The 23,823-nt window shown below is 44.0% G+C and overlaps 1 protein-coding gene across 1 annotated transcript in view; it reads left to right on the top strand.

Moving 5' to 3' along the window:
• Positions 1-22,365, top strand: part of LOC144773370 (uncharacterized) — a 35,146-nt gene extending 12,781 nt beyond the window's left edge. Inside the window, exons 2-6 of the mRNA XM_078658342.1 lie at positions 5,966-6,030; positions 10,616-10,651; positions 16,854-17,291; positions 21,380-21,595; positions 22,081-22,365. Of these exons, the coding sequence (XP_078514468.1) occupies positions 5,966-6,030; positions 10,616-10,651; positions 16,854-17,291; positions 21,380-21,595; positions 22,081-22,365 (1,040 nt within the window). The remainder of the gene's footprint in view (positions 1-5,965; positions 6,031-10,615; positions 10,652-16,853; positions 17,292-21,379; positions 21,596-22,080) is intronic.
• Positions 22,366-23,823: the final 1,458 nt, after the last annotated feature.

Below are 23,823 nucleotides of genomic sequence, written 5' to 3'. Positions count from 1 at the left end.
TGAAACACACAGAGTCAGTTCAATTCAACGGGCCTACTATTTCCCTCCTCCGACACAGAGTGACATCACAGAGCCTCTAGCACATCCACGTGACTAAACAGTCCTCGCAACCCGCCATAACCCCCAACAATACGACGGACCTGCTGGGACCATTCTTTAATACCATTTACATGAACACAAAGCCAGGCCACAGACTCCAAGGCTTTCGTTACCAAAACTCCAGGATGCTAGACTACTTTAAGCGCCGTGTTCAAGATTGTAATCACTTGTGAAGTTCCTTTGGGGATGTGCTAATTTAGAACAGCAGGATGCGAGCCGGGTGTTACCTCGAGAACAACAACAAACCCCCCCAAAAACAAAGTCACGGGAAGAAAATACTAACACTAGAAACGTGATGCTTTTTCGCTAAACTTAAACAATCCCACTGAACGAAAATACTAACACTATAAACGTGATGTTTTTTTAACAAAAATTATTTACTTCACATAACCATGTCTAGTATTTCACAACTTCCCTCTACAGCGTGGTATTTAAAATCGGCCTATTCTACGTCGACGCTTGTACAGACTAAAGATTTCTTATGTTGCCTTCAGTGGAACATTTCCGATGTTGCCTTCTTTTGGATAACTACCATATTTCTTATACACACACATTAAGGGGCGCATCCGCAGCAGCCTCACCCTCACTCACCCTCACTCACCCTCAACCCCTCATGCTATTTTGAAGGGTAACTTGGAGCAGACAGTTCAAGTCGAATTACGGTAAGGCCACTCAGCCACGCAACGCCACTCAGCCACGCAACGCCACTCAACGCCACTCACCCACGCAACGCCACTCACCCGCAACGCCACTCACCCACTCACCCACGCAACGCCACTCACCCACGCAACGCCACTCACCCACGCAACGCCACTCACCCACGCAACGCCACTCACCCACGCAACGCCACTCAGCCACGTAACGCCACTCAGCCACGCAACGCCACTCACACACGCAACGCCACTCACACACGCAACGCCACTCACCCACGCAACGCCACTCAGCCACGCAACGCCACTCAGCCACGCAACGCCACTCAGCCACGCAACGCCACTCAGCCACGCAACGCCACTCAGCCATAACACTTCAGGAGCAGTCCCGGCCTTTTAGCTACAACATTGCATTCTGGGACTCGTAGTTTTGTTTCTTTTAGTAATAAAACGCTAGCAAATAATGGAAGGACCGGCTGAATGCGTTACACAGATATCTCGAAGACCTCGTTAGAATAACACCGCTCCAACAATACGTCATAGCACACCGTCATGCACTGCCTATGGAACCAATTCATACCGTGCTTGAAAGTGTATTAAAGCCAGTCTTAACACAGGGACATCAGAACAGCAAGCATGTTGGCGGCAGCAGCCCGCAATGTGCATTTCTCCTACACCCCCTCCCCACAGCAATGCCCTCCGTCTGTTTTACAATTTGAAGAGGTGCCTCCTCACATTTCACTTCACTGCCTTCCAACCTCATGTTTGAAACTTTAGTCACCATCTCCTGTTTGTCGTACCCCAAGCAGCGGTGCACGCACTACAAATCCTTCTGTTATGCCACATCTCGCAGCTTAGATTCATTCCCTCTTTCTTTTAACTCTCCACGTTTCTGCCTGTTTCACTCTCTCTTCCAACTCTCACCCCCCTCTCCATTTACTTACACAAATCTCGCAGATACCCCAAGCAGCGGTGCACGCAGTACCAATCCTTCTGTTATGCCACATCTCGCAGCTTAGATTCATTCGTAACGCCACTCACCCACGCATCGCCACTCAGCCACGCAATGCCACTCAGCCACGCAACGCCACTCAGCCACGCAACGTCACTCAGCCACGCAACGCCACTCACCCACGCAACGCCACTCACCCACGCAACGCCACTCAGCCACGCAACGCCACTCAGCCACGCAACGTCACTCAGCCACGCAACGCCACTCACCCACGCAACGCCACTCACCCACGCAACGCCACTCACCCACGCAACGCCACTCACCCACGCAACGCCACTCACCCACGCAACGCCACTCTGGCACGCAACGCCACTCAGGCACGCAACGCCACTCAGGCACGCAACGCCACTCACCCACGCAACGCCACTCAGGCACGCAACGCCACTCACCCACGCAACGCCACTCAGCCACGCAACGCCACTCAGCCACGCGCAACGCCACTCAGCCACGCGCAACGCCACTCACACGCGCAACGCCACTCACACGCGCAACGCCACTCACACGCGCAACGCCACTCACACGCGCAACGCCACTCACACGCGCAACGCCACTCACCCGCGCAACGCCACTCACCCGCGCAACGCCACTCACCCACGCAACGCCACTCACCCACGCAACGCCATTCACCCACGCAACGCCACTCACCCACGCAACGCCACTCACCCACGCAACGCCACTCACCCACGCAACGCCACTCACCCGCAACGCCACTCACAAGCAACCCCACTCACAAGCAACCCCACTCACACACGCAACGCCACTCACACACGCAACGCCACTCACACGCAACGCCACTCACACACGCAACGCCACACACACGCAACGCCTCTCACACACGCAACGCCACTCACACACGCAACGCCACTCACACACGCAACGCCACTCACACACGCAACGCCGTTAGTATGTATAGCATTGCACCTAAAAAACAGTTAATATTACAACCCACAAACGCCAGCACCTCTCCCCTCTGTTCCCTTACACATCCAGGCTCGCAATTCAACTCCCCCTCCCCAGACGCCAGCACCTCCCCTCTCTGTCCCTGCACACAGCCAGGCTCTCAGAACACAAAAAGACTTGAAAGTGAAATCGTCTACAAAATGAAATAATGACAGACGCATTACAAGCTACATGGCCTTGTACATTCCCTAATCAGCAGACCTACTATTCCCACCCCTCCCTCTACAGCCTGCTACGCCAAAAATAGCGCTTGTATCTATAGCATTGCACCTAAAAAAAATGTAATATTTTGACATGTTTATAAACGGAATGAAACACACAGAGTCAGTTCAATTCAACGGGCCTACTATTTCCCTCCTCCGACACAGAGTGACATCACAGAGCCTCTAGCACATCCACGTGACTAAACAGTCCTCGCAACCCGCCATAACCCCCAACAATACGACGGACCTGCTGGGACCATTCTTTAATACCATTTACATGAACACAAAGCCAGGCCACAGACTCCAAGGCTTTCGTTACCAAAACTCCAGGATGCTAGACTACTTTAAGCGCCGTGTTCAAGATTGTAATCACTTGTGAAGTTCCTTTGGGGATGTGCTAATTTAGAACAGCAGGATGCGAGCCGGGTGTTACCTCGAGAACAACAACAAACCCCCCCAAAAACAAAGTCACTGGAAGAAAATACTAACACTAGAAACGTGATGCTTTTTAGCTAAACTTAAACAATCCCACTGAACGAAAATACTAACACTAGAAACGTGATGTTTTTTTAACAAAAATTATTTACTTCACATAACCATGTCTAGTATTTCACAACTTCCCTCTACAGCGTGGTATTTAAAATCGGCCTATTCTACGTCGACGCTTGTACAGACTAAAGATTTCTTATGTTGCCTTCAGTGGAACATTTCCGATGTTGCCTTCTTTTGGATAACTACCATATTTCTTATACACACACATTAAGGGGCGCATCCTCAGCAGCCTCACCCTCACTCACCCTCACTCACCCTCAACCCCTCATGCTATTTTGAAGGGTAACTTGGAGCAGACAGTTCAAGTCGAATTACGGTAAGGCCACTCAGCCACGCAACGCCACTCAACGCCACTCACCCACGCAACGCCACTCACCCGCAACGCCACTCACCCACGCAATGCCACTCACCCACGCAACGCCACTCACCCACGCAACGCCACTCACCCACGTAACGCCACTCACCCACGCAACGCCACTCACCCACGCAACGCCACTCACCCACGCAACGCCACTCAGCCACGCAACGCCACTCACACACGCAACGCCACTCACCCGCGCAACGCCACTCAGCCGCGCAACGCCACTCAGCCGCGCAACACCACTCAGCCGCGCAACGCCACTCAGCCGCGCAACGCCACTCAGCCGCGCAACGCCACTCAGCCGCGCAACGCCACTCAGCCGCGCAACGCCACTCACACGCGCAACGCCACTCACACGCGGAACGCCACTCAACACCACTCAGCCACGCAACGCCACTCAGCCACGCAACGCCACTCACCCACGCAACGCCACTCACCCACGCAACGCCACTCACGCAACGCCACTCACCCACGCAACGCCACTCACCCACGCAACGCCACTCTGCCACGCAACGCCACACACACGCCACTCACACACGCAACGCCACACACACGCAACGCCACTCACACATGCAACGCCACTCACACATGCAACGCCACTCACACATGCAACGCCACTCACACACGCAACGCCACTCACACACGCAACGCCACTCACACATGCAATGCCACTCACACACGCAACGGCACTCACACACGCAACGCCACTCACACACGCAACGCCACTCACACACGCAACGCCACACACACACACACTCACCCACGCAATGCCACTCACCCACGCAACGCCACTCACACACGCAACGCCACTCACCCAAGGAACGCCACTCAGCCACGCAACGCCACTCACACGCAACGCCACTCACACACGCAACGCCACTCACACACGCAAGGCCACTCACACGCAACGCCACACACACACGCAACGCCACACACACACCCACTCACCCACGCAATGCCACTCACCCACGCAACGCCACTCACACACGCAACGCCACTCACCCAAGGAACGCCACTCACCCAAGGAACGCCACTCACACGCAATGCCACTCACACACGCAACGCCACTCACACACGCAAGGCCACTCACACGCAACGCCACACACACACGCAACGCCACACACACGCCACTTACGCAGCAATGTTCACGATTTTCATAATAAAACGAAGAACACAACTTTTATGGCAAACATTGCATCCGGCCTCTGACCCGTTCAGCACCACACCTGTCTTTACATTTATTTTTTGCCAAAGAAAATCATCGACCATCTTTCTCATTCACCCAATGTATTTTCACGTTGGCACACACACATTTATGGACGCATCCGCAGCAATTTTCAGTATTTTCATACTAAACATAAACGCCACAACTTTGAGCCAGTATATTACAAGAGTTGTATGTTTAAAAGTTAAACTTTGTATACTTTGGATGCTTTATATATGCCATTTTTAAGTGTAACTTCGAGCAGACAGTTGAAGTGTCATTACAATAACGTAAAAAAAAAAGGCCCTTTGCTTTGTCAGTTCCGAGCAAAATCTTATGTGGCCTTAAGGGAGTTGCCCAGGGAAGTCTACTGGCGCGCCAATGTCGAAACTCCATCTGCATACACATTCAAACATTCACACTTCCAAGTCGCGCACATCAGCTAGTGTGACTTTTCCTTGGGGCAAGGGAAGGACTAAAAGCTTTGATCCTTTCTTAAACCAAAAAAAAAATATATATATTCTTGCATCGTTACCCCCTATTTAAGCAGAGGGACGGGTCACTTTAAGTCATACTCTCTTTTTACCTGCGAGGACAGAACTTCGACTTACAGAACGGCGCTGTACTTGCTGCTATCGACCAACAGCCACTGAAAATTTACGGCATTCAATCTTAGAACGTAAGTGCATGCAAGTTTTATTTCTATACATCTAAGGGACAGTATTGATACATTTACTTGCGTTTATTACAACTGTTACTATATCAACATCGCACCTCTGTTAAATTATTCTGCGACATGTTTGTTTGCAAATCTACATTTTCTATGGTAATACTTAGCAAAGGACTACGTAATTTCTCAAACAGGTCATACCTTTGTTTAAACCAACCGATACATATTGTTTTTTTTATCGTTATCTCTTGTAGGTTATTGGTACGCTTTCAACATTTCCTTGATAGGGGGAAAGAAACTGCGCACCAACATATATCATGTAAGTACAGCCAACTGTTCACTCTTCTACACAATTTTTACTTCCGTTCCTAACACTCCGACTCGCCACACAGAACATTCCTTCCAATAATTCAAGGCACAACATAAGTTTGACACACACCCATTCATTCGTATATTTAATGCAACACAGTAACTACTCCTAATTACAACATGACACACACACCTTTTTACGTCTGTTACTATTACCTTTTCACGCACACACGGTTAAGAACACATACTATATAACACGCACGGCGAATTGAGTGCAACCACAACAGAACACTCCTTACTATTTTTTTCACTGCTTCACAGCAATACAGTAAACAGGATGATCGGACTGAACAGTGAACAGAGCTCCAGCTTACACTACTCACACACACCTTGTCAGATTATCTGTCAAGATTACATGCATACCGCTTCCATTCTCTGATTAAATGTAACACAGTAACCAGTGCAAGTTACAAGATGACACATACCCACCCTTTTTTTTACATCTATTACTATTAACTTTTCATGCACACACTGTTAGGAACACATACTATATCACACGCACGCCGAAATGAGTGCGACCACATTAGAACACTCATTATGCTTTCATTTACAGCTTCATAGCAAAACAGTAAACTGGATGATTGTACTCAAGAGTCAACAGAGCTGCATCTTACACTAATCACACACAGCCTGTCACATTAGGCAAAACACTGACTGCCACCCTTATACAGCACGTGCGACTCAAACGCAATCTAAGATCATAGCACTTCGCCACTACAGCACCAAACTTTCAGGAACAACTTCAAATTGCACATTTATTTGTACGCAAACAGGCTACACTTTACAACATTCACCCGCAGCTTTACTGGCACACATTAAGTAATCCAAGTTACTAGCTGACACACGAAAACATCCGCTCGTACAACTACTAGTATTACCTTTCCACAAACACGCACCCAATAACACATTAGCCAGGATTTGCGGCCTACAAAAATAAACACTTCACTTTACAGTTACTACACTATTCCCAGGCACATTGTATCATTCGGGAGAATAGTACAGCCATAAACCGTTCGCAACACTTCGCCACACCACAAAAAAATTTTCATGCACACATTCCACGAACAAGGGCACTTTCACACACACCATCTATTACATGGCTACTCACAATCTTTCTCTCAGGGGACAAATTTAATGTTTACTTTGTGTCCAAGGACCGCATCGGTGGGGGCAGGGTCAGTGGTTAAGGGTCGGGTCTACAGCAACAACATAAAACTGGCCATGAGGTTAATCACAGGACCCTGCAGCCGAAGGCTTCGTCCACTGAGCCCTCCCGGCATACACATAATTTTCTCGCTCTTTCTCTCTTCGTCTCCCTCCCTCTCTATAGCACACTAATCACACACACCCTGTCACATTAGGCAAAACACTTCATCTTACACTAATCACACACAGCCTGTCACATTAGGCAAAACACTGACTGCCACCCTTATACAGCACGTGCAACTCCTACGCAATGTAACATCATAGCACTTCGCCACTACAGCACCAAACTTTCAGTCAGAACTTCTAATTGCACATTAATGTGCACGTAAACAGGCAACACTTTACAACATTTACGCAGAATGCATTCATTCGCAGCTTTACTTGCACAGTTAGTAATCCAAGTTACAAGCTGACACACGGAAACAGCCGCTCGTACAACTACTAGTATTACATTTTCACAATCACACATCCAATAACACATTAGCCTGGATTAGCTGCCTACCCAAAATAAAACTTGACCTTACACTTAATACACTATTCACAGGCACATTGGAACATTAGGGGGAATAGTACAGTCATAATCCGTTCGCAACACTTCGCCACACCACAACAAACTTTTCATACACACGATCAAGGGGACTTTCGCCCACACCCTCTATTACATGGCTACTCACAAGCTTTCTCGCAGGTGCATAATTTACTGTTTACTTTGTGTCCAAGGACCGCGTCGGTGGGGGCAGGGTTAGTGGTTAAGGGTCGGGGCGACAGCAACAACATAAAACTGACCATGAAGTTAATCACAGGACCCTGCAGCCGAAGGCTTCGTGCACTGAGCCCTCCCGGCATACACATAATTTTATCGCTCTCTTTCTCTCGCGGTCTCCCTACATCTATAGCTCCCCCTCCCTCTCTCTTGTCTTCCTCTGTCTCACTCTAACTGTGTTCCTCCCTCTGTCTCACTCCCCCTCTCTTTTTCCTCCTCTCTCCCTCCCTCTCCGTCTCGCAGCTTAGATTCACGTTTCTGCCTGTTTCACTCTCTCTTCCAACTCTCACCCCCCTCTCCATTTACTTACACAAATCTCGCAGATACCCCAAGCAGCGGTGCACGCAGTACCAATCCTTCTGTTATGCCACATCTCGCAGCTTAGATTCATTCCCTCTTTCTTTTAACTCCCCACGTTTCTGCCTGTTTCACTCTCTCTTCCAACTCTCACCCCCCTCTCCATTTACTTACACAAATCTCGCAGATACCCCAAGCTGCGGTGCACGCAGTACCAATCCTTCTGTTATGCCACATCTCGCAGCTTACATTCATTCGCTCTTTCTTTTAACTCTCCACGTTTCTGCCTGTTTCACTCTCTCTTTTAACTCTCACCCCCCTCTCCATTTACGTTTCTGACTGTTTCACTCAGCCACGCAACGCCACTCAGCCACGCAACGCCACTCAGCCACGCAACGCCACTCAGGCACGCAACCCCACTCACCCACGCAACGCCACTCACCCACGCAACGCCACTCAGCCACGCAACGCCACTCAGCCACGCAACGCCACTCAGCCACGCAACGCCACTCAGCCACGCAACGCCACTCAGCCACGCAACGCCACTCACCCACGCAACGCCACTCAGCCACGCAACGCCACTCACCCACGCAACGCCACTCAGCCACGCAACGCCACTCACCCACGCAACGCCACTCACCCACGCAACGCCACTCACCCACGCAACGCCACTCAGCCACGCAACGCCACTCAGCCATGCAACGCCACTCACCCACGCAACGCCACTCACCCACGCAACGCCACTCACCCACGCAACGCCACTCACCCACGCAACGCCACTCACCCACGCAACGCCACTCACCCACGCAACGCCACTCAGCCACACAACGCCACTCAGCCACGCAACGCCACTCACACACGCCACTCACACACGCAACGCCACGCACACATGCAACGCCACTCAGCCACGCACTGCCACTCTGCCACGCAACGCCACTCAGCCACGCAACGCCACTCAGCCACGCAACGCCACTCACACACGCAACGCCACTCACACACGCAACGCCACTACACGCAACGCCACTCACCCACGCAACGTCACTTACCCACGCAACGCCACTCACCCACGCAACGCCATTCACCCACGCAACGCCACTCAGCCACGCAACGCCACTCCGCCACGCAACGCCACTCAGCCACGCAACGCCACTCACACACGCCACTCACACACGCAACGCCACGCACACATGCAACGCCACTCAGCCACGCAACGCCACTCAGCCACGCAACGCCACTCAGCCACGCCACTCAGCCACGCAACGCCACTCAGCCACGCAACGCCACTCACATACGCAACGCCACTCACACACGCAACGCCACTCACCCACGCAACGCCACTCTGCCACGCAACGCCACTCAGCCACGCAACGCCACTCACCCACGCAACGCCACTCAGCCACGCAACGCCACTCAGCCACGCAACGCCACTCAGTGAATAATTTACTGTTTACTTTGTGTCCAAGGAACGTGTCGGTGTGGGCAGGGTTAGTGGTTAAGGGTCGGGGCGACAGCTACAACATAAAACTGACCATGAAGTTAATCACAGGACCCTGCAGCCGAAGGCTTCGTGCACTGAGCCCTCCCGGCATACACATAATTTTATCGCTCTCTTTCTCTCGCGGTCTCCCTACATCTCTATAGCTCTCTCTCCCTCTCTATAGCTCCCCCTCCCTCTCTCCTGTCTTCCTCTGTCTCACTCTAACTGTGTTCCTCCCTCTGTCTCACTCCCCCTCTCTTTTTCCTCCTCTCTCCCTCCCTCTCCGTCTCCCTCCCTATCACCCTGCATCTCACTCCCTTTCTCTTCCTCTCCCTCCATTTCCCTTCCTTTCCCTAACTTTCCCTTCCTCTCTGTTTTTGTATATAACTCTCCATTTGTCTCCCCTTTATTCCCTCTCTATCTTTCTACATTACTTGCACACTAACTGGGTACATTTTCAATATTACACGCACACCGCATTCATTCTCAGATTCAATGCAACACATTAACCAGTCCAAGTTACAAGATAACACACACACATTTTTTTACGTCTCTCAGTATGAACTTTTCACGCACTCACTCACTCTCTCTCTGTCCCCCTTTTCCTACCACTCCCTCTCTCTCCCTCTATCATCTCACCCTGCCTGTGTGCCACCCGTGGCGCATACACTCACAGCAGCACTAGAGCTCTTAACAGGTCTTTAAAACACTATTTACATGCTAATGTGCCCTTTATGGGAAAAATTAGAAAATATCTCTTCTAAACATTATGTATTTTTTTTCTCCTTTCAGATTATTAAAACAACAACAAAAGAAACAGAAGTTAAGGTAAATACTACTTTGCCACTTAGTTTAAAATTTTTTAAAAGTTCTGACCTTACAGTCCCCAAAAAAATTTGTTAGTTCACAAACCTTCTTAATTTACATTTGTTGATAACAACATTTCAGTATAACTTATAAAATGCTGAGATGCTTGAAAGCAAGTTACCATCAAGGGAATAGCAAATTTAATAGCAAATCACAAGGTAAGCAATGCTTACCAAATAGTGCTTTTGCTGTCTTGCACAATTTATGCAAGCCAGTAACTACTTGGAACTCTAATGATCTGCATTATATCATGGACCGTGGGGACGCTTTATATCTCCAAATGCATTCTATTAACAACGAAACACTTATGCATCCAGATGACCTGCCAAGGTATATAGACCACAATCAAGAGATATATTCACTTTTGCTACGGAATGCTTACTACGGTGATGTCCTTAAACGTTTTGATAAAGCCTACCCAGATATTAGCACAGCATTAAATGTTACTATTAATAAGCACTGTGGTGTTCTACTTTGTATGAATGTTTATGTAATAGCTATTTTCAAACATATGCAATCATACTTTGTATTTGATTCACATAGTAGGGACCATGAAGGCATGCCTCATTCAAACGGAACATGTGTTACAATTGCATTTAATTCGTTTGAAGGCCTAATTCAATATGTTATGAAACTAGCATATAACTTTACACATCAGGCTGAGCAATGTGTCCAATTTGAATTAACACCAATAGATATAAAAGTCATTCAAAGGAAATCCTTTACAAAAGCACTTACTGTGCATAAAAAAAATAGTCACCTACCGCAAGAAAGAAAAATTTGGGTACATACTACTGAATGTACTCCTAATCAGACGATAACATCAACATCAATGTCTTCTGATGATTTACTGAATAAAAGTAAGGGAGGCAATAGCAATAGTAATCATTTAGCACAATTACCAGGTAATAGTAAAGCTATACAGGGAACAAATAAACAGTCTCGGAAAAGAAAAAGGGATTCAAGTACATGTCCAACTAAAGTTGTACAAAGAAAAAAAGTTAATACAGCTGAAGAAGACATTACCAACAGTCAACTAAGTGCTACTGATAATAACATCCCCATCTTCACGCAGGGCCAAAGACAGAAACGAGGTAAACAAATCCATACAATCATTCGCAAATTCCACCGGGAAATATTGCATGGCCCAGAGTACATTTGTACTCTTTGCAATCAACTGTGGCATAAACAAACGTTGCAAAATATACGCAATGTTAGCCAATCTGAAATTTTCAACAAGTGTAACATTAGTAACAAGAAAACCAATTTTATATGTAAGACTTGCTATTATTACATTCGCAAAAACAAAATACCACCATGTTGTATTGTAAATGGCATGGGCTTCCCAAATGTACCAGTTGAATTAGAATTATATGATTTAGAAGAAAGATTAGTTTCACCTAGGATACCATTCTTACAAATTCGGAGTCTGCCACGCGGTTTTCAAAAATCATTATCAGGAGCAGTAGTTAATGTACCTGCAGATGTTATGACAACTGTTACAATTTTACCAAGGCAAATTAATGACGCCATGACAATCCCAGTGAAATTAAAAAGGAAATTAATCTATAAATCATATACACATTATGAGAATATTAGACCAAATACAGTAAAAAAGGCAGCTACTTGGCTAGCTAAAAATAGTACAATGTTTAATGAATATGGTGTTACGATTAACCCTGACTGGGAGTATATACCTCCAGAAATAGAATCTCACAATGAGACTTCTGAGACAAACAATTCATCTGATAGTTCTGACAACATAGAAGCTGGGAATTTGGATACTATGTTAACTAATGAAACTATTACTAGTAATTCGCTGAATGTGTTAAGTTTCGCTCCAGCTGAACATAACACGCCAAGAGGTTTATATGAGGATAAAGATTCAGAGTTTTTGGCTTTCCCTACTATTTTTTGTGGTGAACGAAGGCCTAACAATAAGGAAAGACACATACCGGTACATTATAGTACTATTTGCCAAGCAGAGTTAAGGAGTTATGATAGAAGAGTCGCTAAATCTATTAGTAATATGTTTTTTAAACTGAAGAAATTACATATTAAGCAGATCCATGGTAAAATCAACATTTCCATCAGAAAACATTTTACAGATGGGAATAAAATAACTGCTAAAGACATTAAATGTAATATTGCCAATGTTTTTCAGTTTAATGAGGGGTACAAAGTATTAAAAACTATACGCAGTTCACCTCCATATTGGGAAGGTTGCAAAAAAGATATTTTTGCAATGATAAGGCAACTTGGCATACCCACTTTCTTTTTGACTTTATCTGCTGCTGAAACAAAATGGCACCATTTAATAAATATACTATTGAGAGTTAGAAACTTAAAGGAATGTACAGAGGAAGAATTCTTAAACATGTCTTGGGAAACTAAAAGTAAATTAATACAAGAAGATCCAATAACATGTGCAAGACAGTTTGACTATCAAGTTAGGAAATTCTTTAATTGTGTTTTGCTGAATGGCACTAATCCAATTGGGGAAATAGTAGACTACTTTTACAGAGTCGAATTCCAACAAAGAGGTTCTCCACATATACATGCATTACTCTGGGTAAACAAAGCACCATTGTATGGTGTTTCACCAGTCGAAGAAGTCAATAGCTTTATTGACAAATATATCACTTGTCATAAGTCTGAGGACCCTGTTTTACAACCGTTAATAAATCTACAAAGGCATGGTCACACCAAAAATTGCAGACGTAAACAGCAACGGACATGCAAATATCAATATCCCAAATATCCAATGTCAAGAACGCTCATATTAGAGCCATTAACACTTGAGGAGACAAATAAGCAATGGCAAGATAATATGAAAATAATACATGAAGCTATGAATAATACTACTTTTAATACACTTTCTTTTGAGGACTTTTTAGAGTTCATTAAAATGGATGATAAAGAATATATTACTTCTATACAAACTAGCTTACAAAAAACAACTATTTTTTTAAAAAGAACACCAGGCGAATGCTTCATCAATAACTACAATAGTACTCTTTTAGAAGCTTGGCGAGCAAACATAGACTTGCAGTTTATACTAGACCCTTATGCTTGTGCAGTCTATATTATCTCATATATCAGTAAATCGCAAAGAGGAATTAGCAAACTTCTAGCGCAAGCTGCTAAAGAGGTAACAAGCAATAGTAATATCAAAGATCAACTTAAACACATAGGAAACAAATTCCTCAACTGCACAGAAATTAGTGCTCAAGAAGCAGCATATCTAATTCTTCAAATACCATTACGGAAAAGCTCACGATCATTTGTATTTATTAATACTAGCCGTCCAGAGAAAAGAACTTATTTAATGCGCGATATCGAAACTATTAATAACTTGCCCGAAAATTCAACTGACATTCAATGTGAAAATATTATTATTAAGTACTGCAAACGGCCACAATCATTAGAGATGTGCACGTTAGCAGACTATGCGGCTGATTTCAACTATGTGAAGAAAAAAACACATAGGAAAGAAATAAATGATTGCGAAGATTTACTTGCAGAACAAAACTTTTACAGCTCAGATGAGGAAGAATTAGAAATAGAATGTAGTCACGGAAATAAACAACAAAAGAAACAGAATTATGATTATGCTTTAAATAAGCGCAGACAAGGGAAAATAATACGCTTTTGCAGATTTAGCAAAAATAATGAACCAGAAGAGTATTATAGAGAAATATTAATGTTGCACTATCCATGGAGGGAAGAAGAAAAAATACTAATCAACAAGGAAACTTACTATGAGAGGTATCTGGAAGTTAAATCATTTGTTGACACACAACTAAAAATCTATAACAAACAGCATGGCGAAGTTACAAACATTATTCATGAACAGTGTCATGAAAATGTAATTTCACCTCCTCTATCACCAACTGTTAATATACAGACAGAAGACCAAAATCCAGAACATAATAATAGATATGATTTGGCTCTAGATTTAGGAATTAGAACTACAACTGAAGAACAAAGCTTAACTAACGTTATTTTACCCAATGAAAAATACCAACAACTTATGCAAAACTTAACGGAGGAACAACTTAATTTTGTTTACCATCACTTGCATTGGTTTAAAACTACAAGCACTCCATGCTATACTTTTTGCACTGGAGGGGCTGGTGTTGGGAAAAGTTTTGTAATATCTGCACTATATCAAACTTTACTACGCTATCATAACACTAAGGCCGGTGAAAATCCAGATAATGTTTATATCTTACTTACTGCTCCAACAGGAAAGGCTGCCCATAATATTAATGGAAAAACACTGCATAGCACTTTCAAAATACCTGTGTCGCAAAGTTTGACTTATAAACAACTGAGTCATGAACATAGAACTGCTCTACAAATGGAAATGATGCATGTTAGAGTTGTTATTATTGATGAAATTTCAATGGTAGGACACAATATGTTGAATTTTATACATAACAGGCTTCAAGAAATTAAATCATCTAATGAACCATTTGGAGGAATTTCTATTTTAGCCATTGGTGACTTTTACCAATTAAAACCTGTATTTGACAGATACATTTTTCAGGATTCTACACAAATGTATGGTCCTTTAAGTGCTAACTTATGGAAAGAACATTTTAAAATTTTTGAATTAACAAAAATTATGCGCCAAAAAGAAGATCTACAATTTGCTGAATTACTAAACCGATTGAGAGAAGGCAAGCATACTGAGGAAGATATTTCACAAATTAAGCAAAGGGAAATACAACCTGATGAGACTTTATTAGAAACAATTCCATATATCATGTCAACTAATCTAGAAGTTAATGAAATTAACCAAAAGGTTTTAGAACAACATTGCAAAGATTATCCAGTCTACATAACAGTAGCAAGCGATACCGTCAGTTCAGATTTGTCTGAAAATGTGAAAAAAACGATTCTTAAGCAACTGCCCAAAGATCCACAGAAAACAATGGGCCTTTCACATACATTACACATTGCCTTACAACTTCGTTATGATTTAAGTTGCAATGTGGATGTCAATGATGGTTTAACAAATGGCGCAACTGGTGTTGTACAATTAGTTGAATTGATTAACAATACACCTATTATCGTTTGGTTGTTATTTGACAATCCCACTATAGGACAAACAACCAGACAACAATATAAACACTTATTTCATTCACAAATACAAAATACATGGACACCAATACATGCTATAGCTAGACATTTCCAATACACTAAAAAATTTATTACCATTATACGCAAGCAATTTCCTTTACGCCAAGCATCAGCACGCACTATACATCGCACACAAGGTGCAACTCTCGAACCACTTTATATACACTTTAATAACAGCAAGATTCATCATTTGCATTATGTTGCTATTAGCAGGGCAAAATCAATACAAAATGTATATGTACACAATTTTGATGAACGTAAAATTGTAGTACATCCACAAGTTAATGAGGAAATGCACAGATTAAGGACAGAAATGCCACTTGAAATACATATCCCACAGTTACATACATACAGTGCACATTTCAATATCATTGCACACAATATCAGATCACTACAGAAAAATTTTTCATCTATGGTAGCGGATAGCAATATATTACAAGCAGACATTATTTGCTTAACTGAGATCAACACTACAAGAAATGCTACAGCTAATGATTTCACGATAGAACAATATCATCACATTATATTTGATAAATTTCATACATACAACACAAACCATGGAATGATTATGTACTACAAAAAAGATTTATTTATATTGCCTATTTATGAGACACTTGAAGGGATTGACATTTTACATTTTACTCTACAGATTGGTAACACAGATTACCTTATTATTATTTTATACAAACCACCCCTAAAAAGTATAACTTCTCTTTTTGATTTCATCACAAATATTACGGATTTTTACCCCACACACAAATTCATTATTATAGGTGATTTCAATGTGGATGTATCTCAACAAAATGCAAACAGCAAGCAATTACTTGGATTCTTTGAAACGCAATTACAATGTCAACAACTCATTAACAGTTACACAACTAACTACCAATCCATTTTAGATCATATATATACAAATGTCCAACTACACAACTATGGTACTTTAGAATGCTATTACAGTGATCATAAAGCAATATGGGTTTGTATTTAACATGTTATGTCACATTTTCTATTTCAGATGATGTCTATTGAAGAAATTATGAACATTAATACCGATGACAACAAACCATACCAGAAACCAATAAGAGTTAATGTCATCAACTGCTCAGGGAAAACTACGTACAAAAATGCTAAACAAGAGCAGAAAATTTTATTCCATTTGGCTTTAGCAGATAAAACTGGAACAATAAAATGTACTTGTTACCAAGAAAATTTATATGAGCAAACGAAAAATAACTGTGGACTACTGATACGAAACTTTATTATCAAAAACAAAACAATTTTAATTACAAAACAAACTAAAGTAACCAAATTTCCTGCAATGGCAATCGAGGATGGCCTGATCCAACAAGCAAACAACATTTTGCATCCGCCTGCACCATCGGCTTCTCCCATCAAGGAAATAAAACGGGCAAGTCTAAAAAGCCTGATGACCGTTTCAGGGACAATAATTGCCGTAAGTATGAACACAAACATGTCACTTTGTCTCGCATTTGAAAAGTTGGACTTATTAGTATTGTAAATGACATATCTTATTTATTTTTTACTTTTTTAAATTGCAAGTCTAAATAGCACACCTATGTCATGTGACAGGCAGACCTGCTCTTAGGGCAGGTATGCTTGCCACATGGCACCTGTGCCCTTTTTGGGGATGCCAGAGGGTGTCAAAGTGACACCCCCTGCACCCTTCTGAATTCTTTAATTACCGATTCGGTAAATAACAAATCGATAATGCCTAATCATTCCTATGGGCTTCAAAGCACATAGGAATGAATGGGCATTACCTATTCGGTATTTACCGATTCGGTATTTTAAGAATTGTTAAGGATTCGGTACGAATACAGATGTTGGGACCTACATACCATTTACCCATTTTTAAATACCAAATCGGTATTATTCGGTATTTCAAAATAGGTAAATGGGATTTACCTACATCGTGCCCTTAGTAACTTCACTAACAAGCTCAAAAAAGGTTGCATTATACACTCTTTCACACTATGTTGAAAGTAAGAGTTTTGGGAAATATAATAGGCCAGTGCTTTGGGCTATACTACAAATTCAAGTACTCTCCACAAAGCCTTTTTTTAAAAAAAAAAAAGCAATATGGTAGAAAGGATGTTCATTTGGGTCGTGAAATCTAATACATTATATTGCCAGTCATACAACGCACTACTACTATGTGTTTTTACTGTCACTATTTTATAGATTTGCTCTTTTTGGGTTTCCCAAAATAACGCAAAGACTGTCTTTACATCAATGCCTCACCCTCAGTCACCCTGACTCACCCTCAACACCCCACCCTCACTCTCCCTCAACACCTCACCCTCAACAATTCACCCTTAATGCCTCACTCACCCTCAATCTCACTCAACATCAATCACCCTCAACACCTCCTCCTCACTCACCCTCAATCACCCTCACTAGCCCTCAACACCTCACACTCAAAAACTCTACACTTCTCCCTCAACTACTCACTCACCCTCACTCTCACTCAACACTTCAACACCTCAGCCTCACCCTCAACATCAATCACTCACCCTCACTCACCCTCATCCTTACTCACCCTCAACTTCTCACCCTCACTCACCCTCAACACCTCACCCTCACTCACCCTCAACACCTCACCCTCTACAATTCCCCCTTAATGCCTCACTCACCCTCAATCTCACTCACCCTCACTCACCCTCAACACCTCCCACTCACTCACCCTCAATCACCCTCACTAGCCCTCAACACCTCCCCTTCAAAAATTCTACACTTCTCCCTCAACTCCTCAGTCACCCTCACTCTCACTCAACACCTCAACACATCAGCCTCACCCTCAACAACTCACCCTCACTCAATCACCCTTACTCACCCACACTCACACTCATCCTTACTCACCCTCAACTTTTCACCCTCAATCTCTCACCCTCAACACTCCCTCACTCTCACTCACCCTAAACACCTCACCCTAACTCAGCCTCACTCACACTCACCCTCACATAACACCTCATCTTCACTCATCCTCACTCACCCTCAACCCCACCCTCACTCACCCTAACCCTCACTCACCCGCAACACCTCACACTCAATCACTCACCCTCACCCTCACCCTCACTCATGTCATCATATGTACTAAAAAAATGCATACTTGCCTTACACACACAGTACACCCAAGCAGCGGTGTACGCACTACCAATCCTTCTGTTATGCCACATCGCGCAGCTTACATTCCTTCGCTCTTTCTTCTAACTCTCCACGTTTCTGCCTGTTTCACTCTCTCTTCCAACTCTCAACCCCCTCTCCATTTACTTACACAAATCTCGCAGATACCACAAGCAGCGGTGCACGCACTACCAATCCTTCTGTTATGCCACATCTCGCAGCTTAGATTCCTTCCCTCTTTCTTCTAACTCTCAACGTTTCTGACTGTTTCACTCTCTCTTTCAACTCTCAACCCCCTCTCCATTTACTTACACAAATCTCGCAGATACCCCAAGCAGCGGTGCACTCACTACCAATCCTTCTGTTATGACACATCTCGCAGCTTATATTCCTTCGCTCTTTCTTCTAACTCTCCACGTTTCTGCCTGTTTCACTCTCTCTTCCAACTCTCACCCCCGGCTCAATTTACTTACACAAATCTCGCAGATACCACAAGCAGCGGTGCACGCACTACCAATCCTTCTGTTATGCCACATCTCGCAGCTTAGATTCCTTCGCTCTTTCTTCTAACTCTCCACGTTTCTGCCTGTTTCACTCTCTCTTCCAACTCTCACCCCCCTCTCCATTTACTTACACAAATCTCGCAGATACCCCAAGCAGCGGTGCACGCACTACCAATCCTTCCGTTATGCCAGATCTCACAATCTTCCATCACACATGGAGCTGGTACAGCACAGGCAACGGCAATGCAAGCTTCACTCAAACACGGAGCAGGTACAGCACAGGCAACAGCAGTGCAATCTTCCCTTACACATGGAACAGGTACAGCACCGACAGCAGCAGTGCAAGCTTCCCTCACACACAGATCAGGTACACCACAGGCAGCAGCAGTGCAAGCTTCCCTCACACATAGATCAGGTACAGCACAGGCGGCAGCAGTGCAAGCTTCCCTTACACATGGAACAGGTACACCACCGACAGCAGCAGTGCAAGCTTCCCTCACACACCGTCACACACCCTCAGCTTCACACACCCTCACTCACCCTCACACACACACACACACACACACATACAACAACAAAAAGAAGAATAGAAATAAACTATCCTAATCCACACTCTAACTCCTAGATTGAAATGCTGAGTCCTAATTCACCCTACAAATACACTCTTTCACTCTATGTAGAAAGTACGCGTTTTGAAAACTATAATATGCCAGCGCTTTGCTGTATACTACAAATACAAGTACTCTCTACAAAGCCATTTTTTGCAATAAATATTGCTATCATTTAGGAAGGATGTTCATTTGGGTCGCTAAATATAATACATTATATGGGCATTCATACAACGCACTAATAATATGTGTTTTTACAGTCACTATTTTATACAATGCTTACTTTTTCTTTAGGAAGAGAACGCAAACACTGTGTTTACCTCAATGCCTCACCCTTAGTCACCCTCACTCATCCTCAAAACGTCACCCTGACTCACCCTCAACACCTCACCCTCAACACTTCAGCCTCAACGCCTCACTCACCCTCAATCTCACTCACCCTCAATCACACTAAACTCCTCACCCTAACTCACCCTCACTAGCCATCAACACCTCCCCCTCAAAAACTTTACCCTTCTCCCTCAACTCCTCAGTCAACCTCACTCTCACTCAACACCTCAGCCTCACCCTCAGCCTCACCCTCACTCACCCTCAACACCTCACCCTCACTCACTCACCCTCACTCACCCACACTCCCCCTCATCCTTACTCACCCTCAACTTCTCAACATCAATCACCCTCAATCTCTCACCCTCAACTCCTCACCCTAAATGACACTCACTCAGCCTCACTCACACTCACCCTCATCCTTACTCACCCTCAACTTCTCACCCTCACTCACCTTCAATCTCTCACCCTCACCCTCTCACCCTCGCTCACCCTCACTCACCCTCACTTACATTCACCCTCACACTCACGTAACACCTCATCCTCACTCACCCTCACTCACCATCAACTCCTCACCCTCACTCACTATCAACACCTCACACTCAATAACTCACCCTCACCCATGTCATCATGTCTACTTAAAAAATGCATAGTTGACTTACACACACATTACACCTTTAGTAACTTCAATAAGTAACTCAAAAAAATTAGAATTATACACTCTTCACACATAGTAGCAAGTATGACTTTTGGAAACTAAAAGATGGCAGTGCTTTGGTGTATACTACAAACACAAGTACTCTCTACAAAGCCATTTTTTCAAATAAACAATTCAATCTTTTAGAAAGGATGTTCATTTGGGTCGTTAAATGTGATACATTATATTGCCTTTCATACAAGGCACTAGCAATATGTGTTTTTACAGTCACTATTTAATAGAATGCTTTCTTTTTGTGTAGGAAGAGGATGCAAAGACTGTGTTTATCAATGGGCAAGATACCCCACTCAAATCGATTACAATAAAAGATGCAACTGATGATATAAAAGTGACACTGTGGAGAGAAGCGTCACAATTTAAAATACATATTGGGAAATATGTTACCCTGACTCACGTCACTGTACATGAATTCAATTGCCAAAAAATATTGAATACAACGCGCCATAGCAAAATGGAGGTAAGCACAACAAACAAAACTTTTGTCAACTATCTCTGCTCAGCCACTCTTGGACTTTCACCCAGTCTTGCTCTTTCACCCACTCTGCCCCTTGCACCCACTCTGGACCTTTTACATTTCACCCACTTGGGACCTTTCACCCACTCGGGAGCTTTCACCCACTCGGGAACTTTCACCCACTCGGGACCTTTCAACAACTCTGGCCCTTTCACACACTCTAGGCCTATTACCCACTCTAGACTTATCACCCACTCTAGACTTATCACCCACTCTAGACCTATCACCCACTCTAGACCTATCACCCACTCTCGACCTATCACCCACTCAAACCCTATCAACAACAGGGACCCTTTCACCTACTCAGTCCATTTCACCCAATCTGGCACTTTCAACCACTCTGTTCCTTTCACCCACTATAGGCCTTACACAAAACATAAAGTATACAAATTTAAAAACTAATTGTTGCTTTTGTTTTCTCTCAACAGGTAACAGCCCCACCAGAGGAAAAGATGGACATTCTAATTTATGGTGTTGAAAGCTCTACAGAGCAAAATAGTATTATCACAATAAAAGTGACAAACACAGACGAATATCAATCTATGCCCATCGAAAACCAGATCTTAATTAAATGGTTTATGTTAGATGAGGAAGTTGACAACATCGGAGATGCCCTTGTCCACTTTTTGCCACAAACTTTTGAAGTTGTCTTTTGTAATGGCCAAATCCTAAAGATTCTGCACGAAAAAAACGATGACATATGTTCTGACTAAATTTTGCATGTTGCCAGGATATCTTATTTTTGTACAAAGTTAAACAATAAAAATTTTTTTTTTTTGTTAAATAAATAAGTGTGGGATACAAATTTTACAACTTCTATGGTTTTTTTTGCTATACAAAAGGCAAATTGTAAGTAATACACTCAATTTATACAACATAGTCACACCCACATACAACATTCAGCCTATCCATTTGACATTACAAACACATATACAAAATACACATACTTTGTAGCTTGCACGCACTACAGTAGTATGTATGAATGAGACTGTTGTTGTGCTAAATACGCCTGTGCTGGTGCCGAGTTATGCTGTGTTGTTGCTCAATGTTACTGTGGGGGGGCCGAATGATAAGGTGGTATTGCTGCGTGTTGCATTGGTGGACATCACAAATTAGGTTGTTGTGAGAATTGCAACTGTTGTTGGGATGAGTTATGCTGTGGTGGTAATAGTTGAACACTAACAAACCACAACTCATCATCAACACATCACAACAACAGCATTAGGAAGCACCACACTAACATCACTCATCAACACACCAACGTCACTCTACACCACCACAACAGCATCATTCTACTACAACAACATACAAAAACACAAACACACTTCACATTAAAATAACTATTCACACATGCAAAACACTCACATTTGCCAATCACACCCTCACTCACACTCACTCAGCCTCAACTCATCACCCACCCTCAATTACACTCACTCACCCTCAACACCTCACCCTTACTCTCCCTCAACACCTCACCCTCACTCACCCTCAACACATCACCATCACCCTCAACCACCTTCAATCACCATCAACACCTCACCCTCACTCACCCTCAACACCGCACCCTCAAACCTTCAATCACCCTCACTCTCAACACCTCTCCCTCACTCACCCTCAACGCCTCTACCTCACTCACCTTCAGCCATTCACCACCTCACCCTCAATCACCGTCATCCTCACTCACACTCAAGACTTCATCCTCACTCACCCTCAACACATCTGCCTCAATTACCCTCAACCACACTTACCCCCAACACACTATCACACTAAAACAACACACAAACACTTACCACCACTGCACCACTTCACTCACCCTCAACACCTCACCCTTAAACTCTCACTCAAACTCACTCTCACTCATCCTCAATAACATACAACACCTCAACCACACTCAGCCTCAAATCCTCAATAACACTCAGCCCCTCACCCTCACTCACCCTCAACACCTCACCCTCAATTACAATCAACACCTCACCCTCACTCACCCTCACTCATCCTCACTCACCCTCACTCACCGTCAACACACTATCACACTACAACAACAAACAAATACTTACCACCACAGCAACACTTCACTCACCCTCAACACCTCACCCTTAACTCCTCACTCACCCTCAATCTCACTCATCATCAATCACCCTCAACACCTCACCCTCAACACCTCACTGTCA

This window comes from Lissotriton helveticus, chromosome 8 (assembly GCF_964261635.1).
Source record: "Lissotriton helveticus chromosome 8, aLisHel1.1, whole genome shotgun sequence".
In the NCBI taxonomy this organism is placed as follows: Eukaryota; Metazoa; Chordata; class Amphibia; order Caudata; family Salamandridae; genus Lissotriton; species Lissotriton helveticus.
The sequence above is the reverse complement of the archived record's forward strand: the minus strand, read 5'-3'. Positions and strand labels throughout refer to the sequence as shown.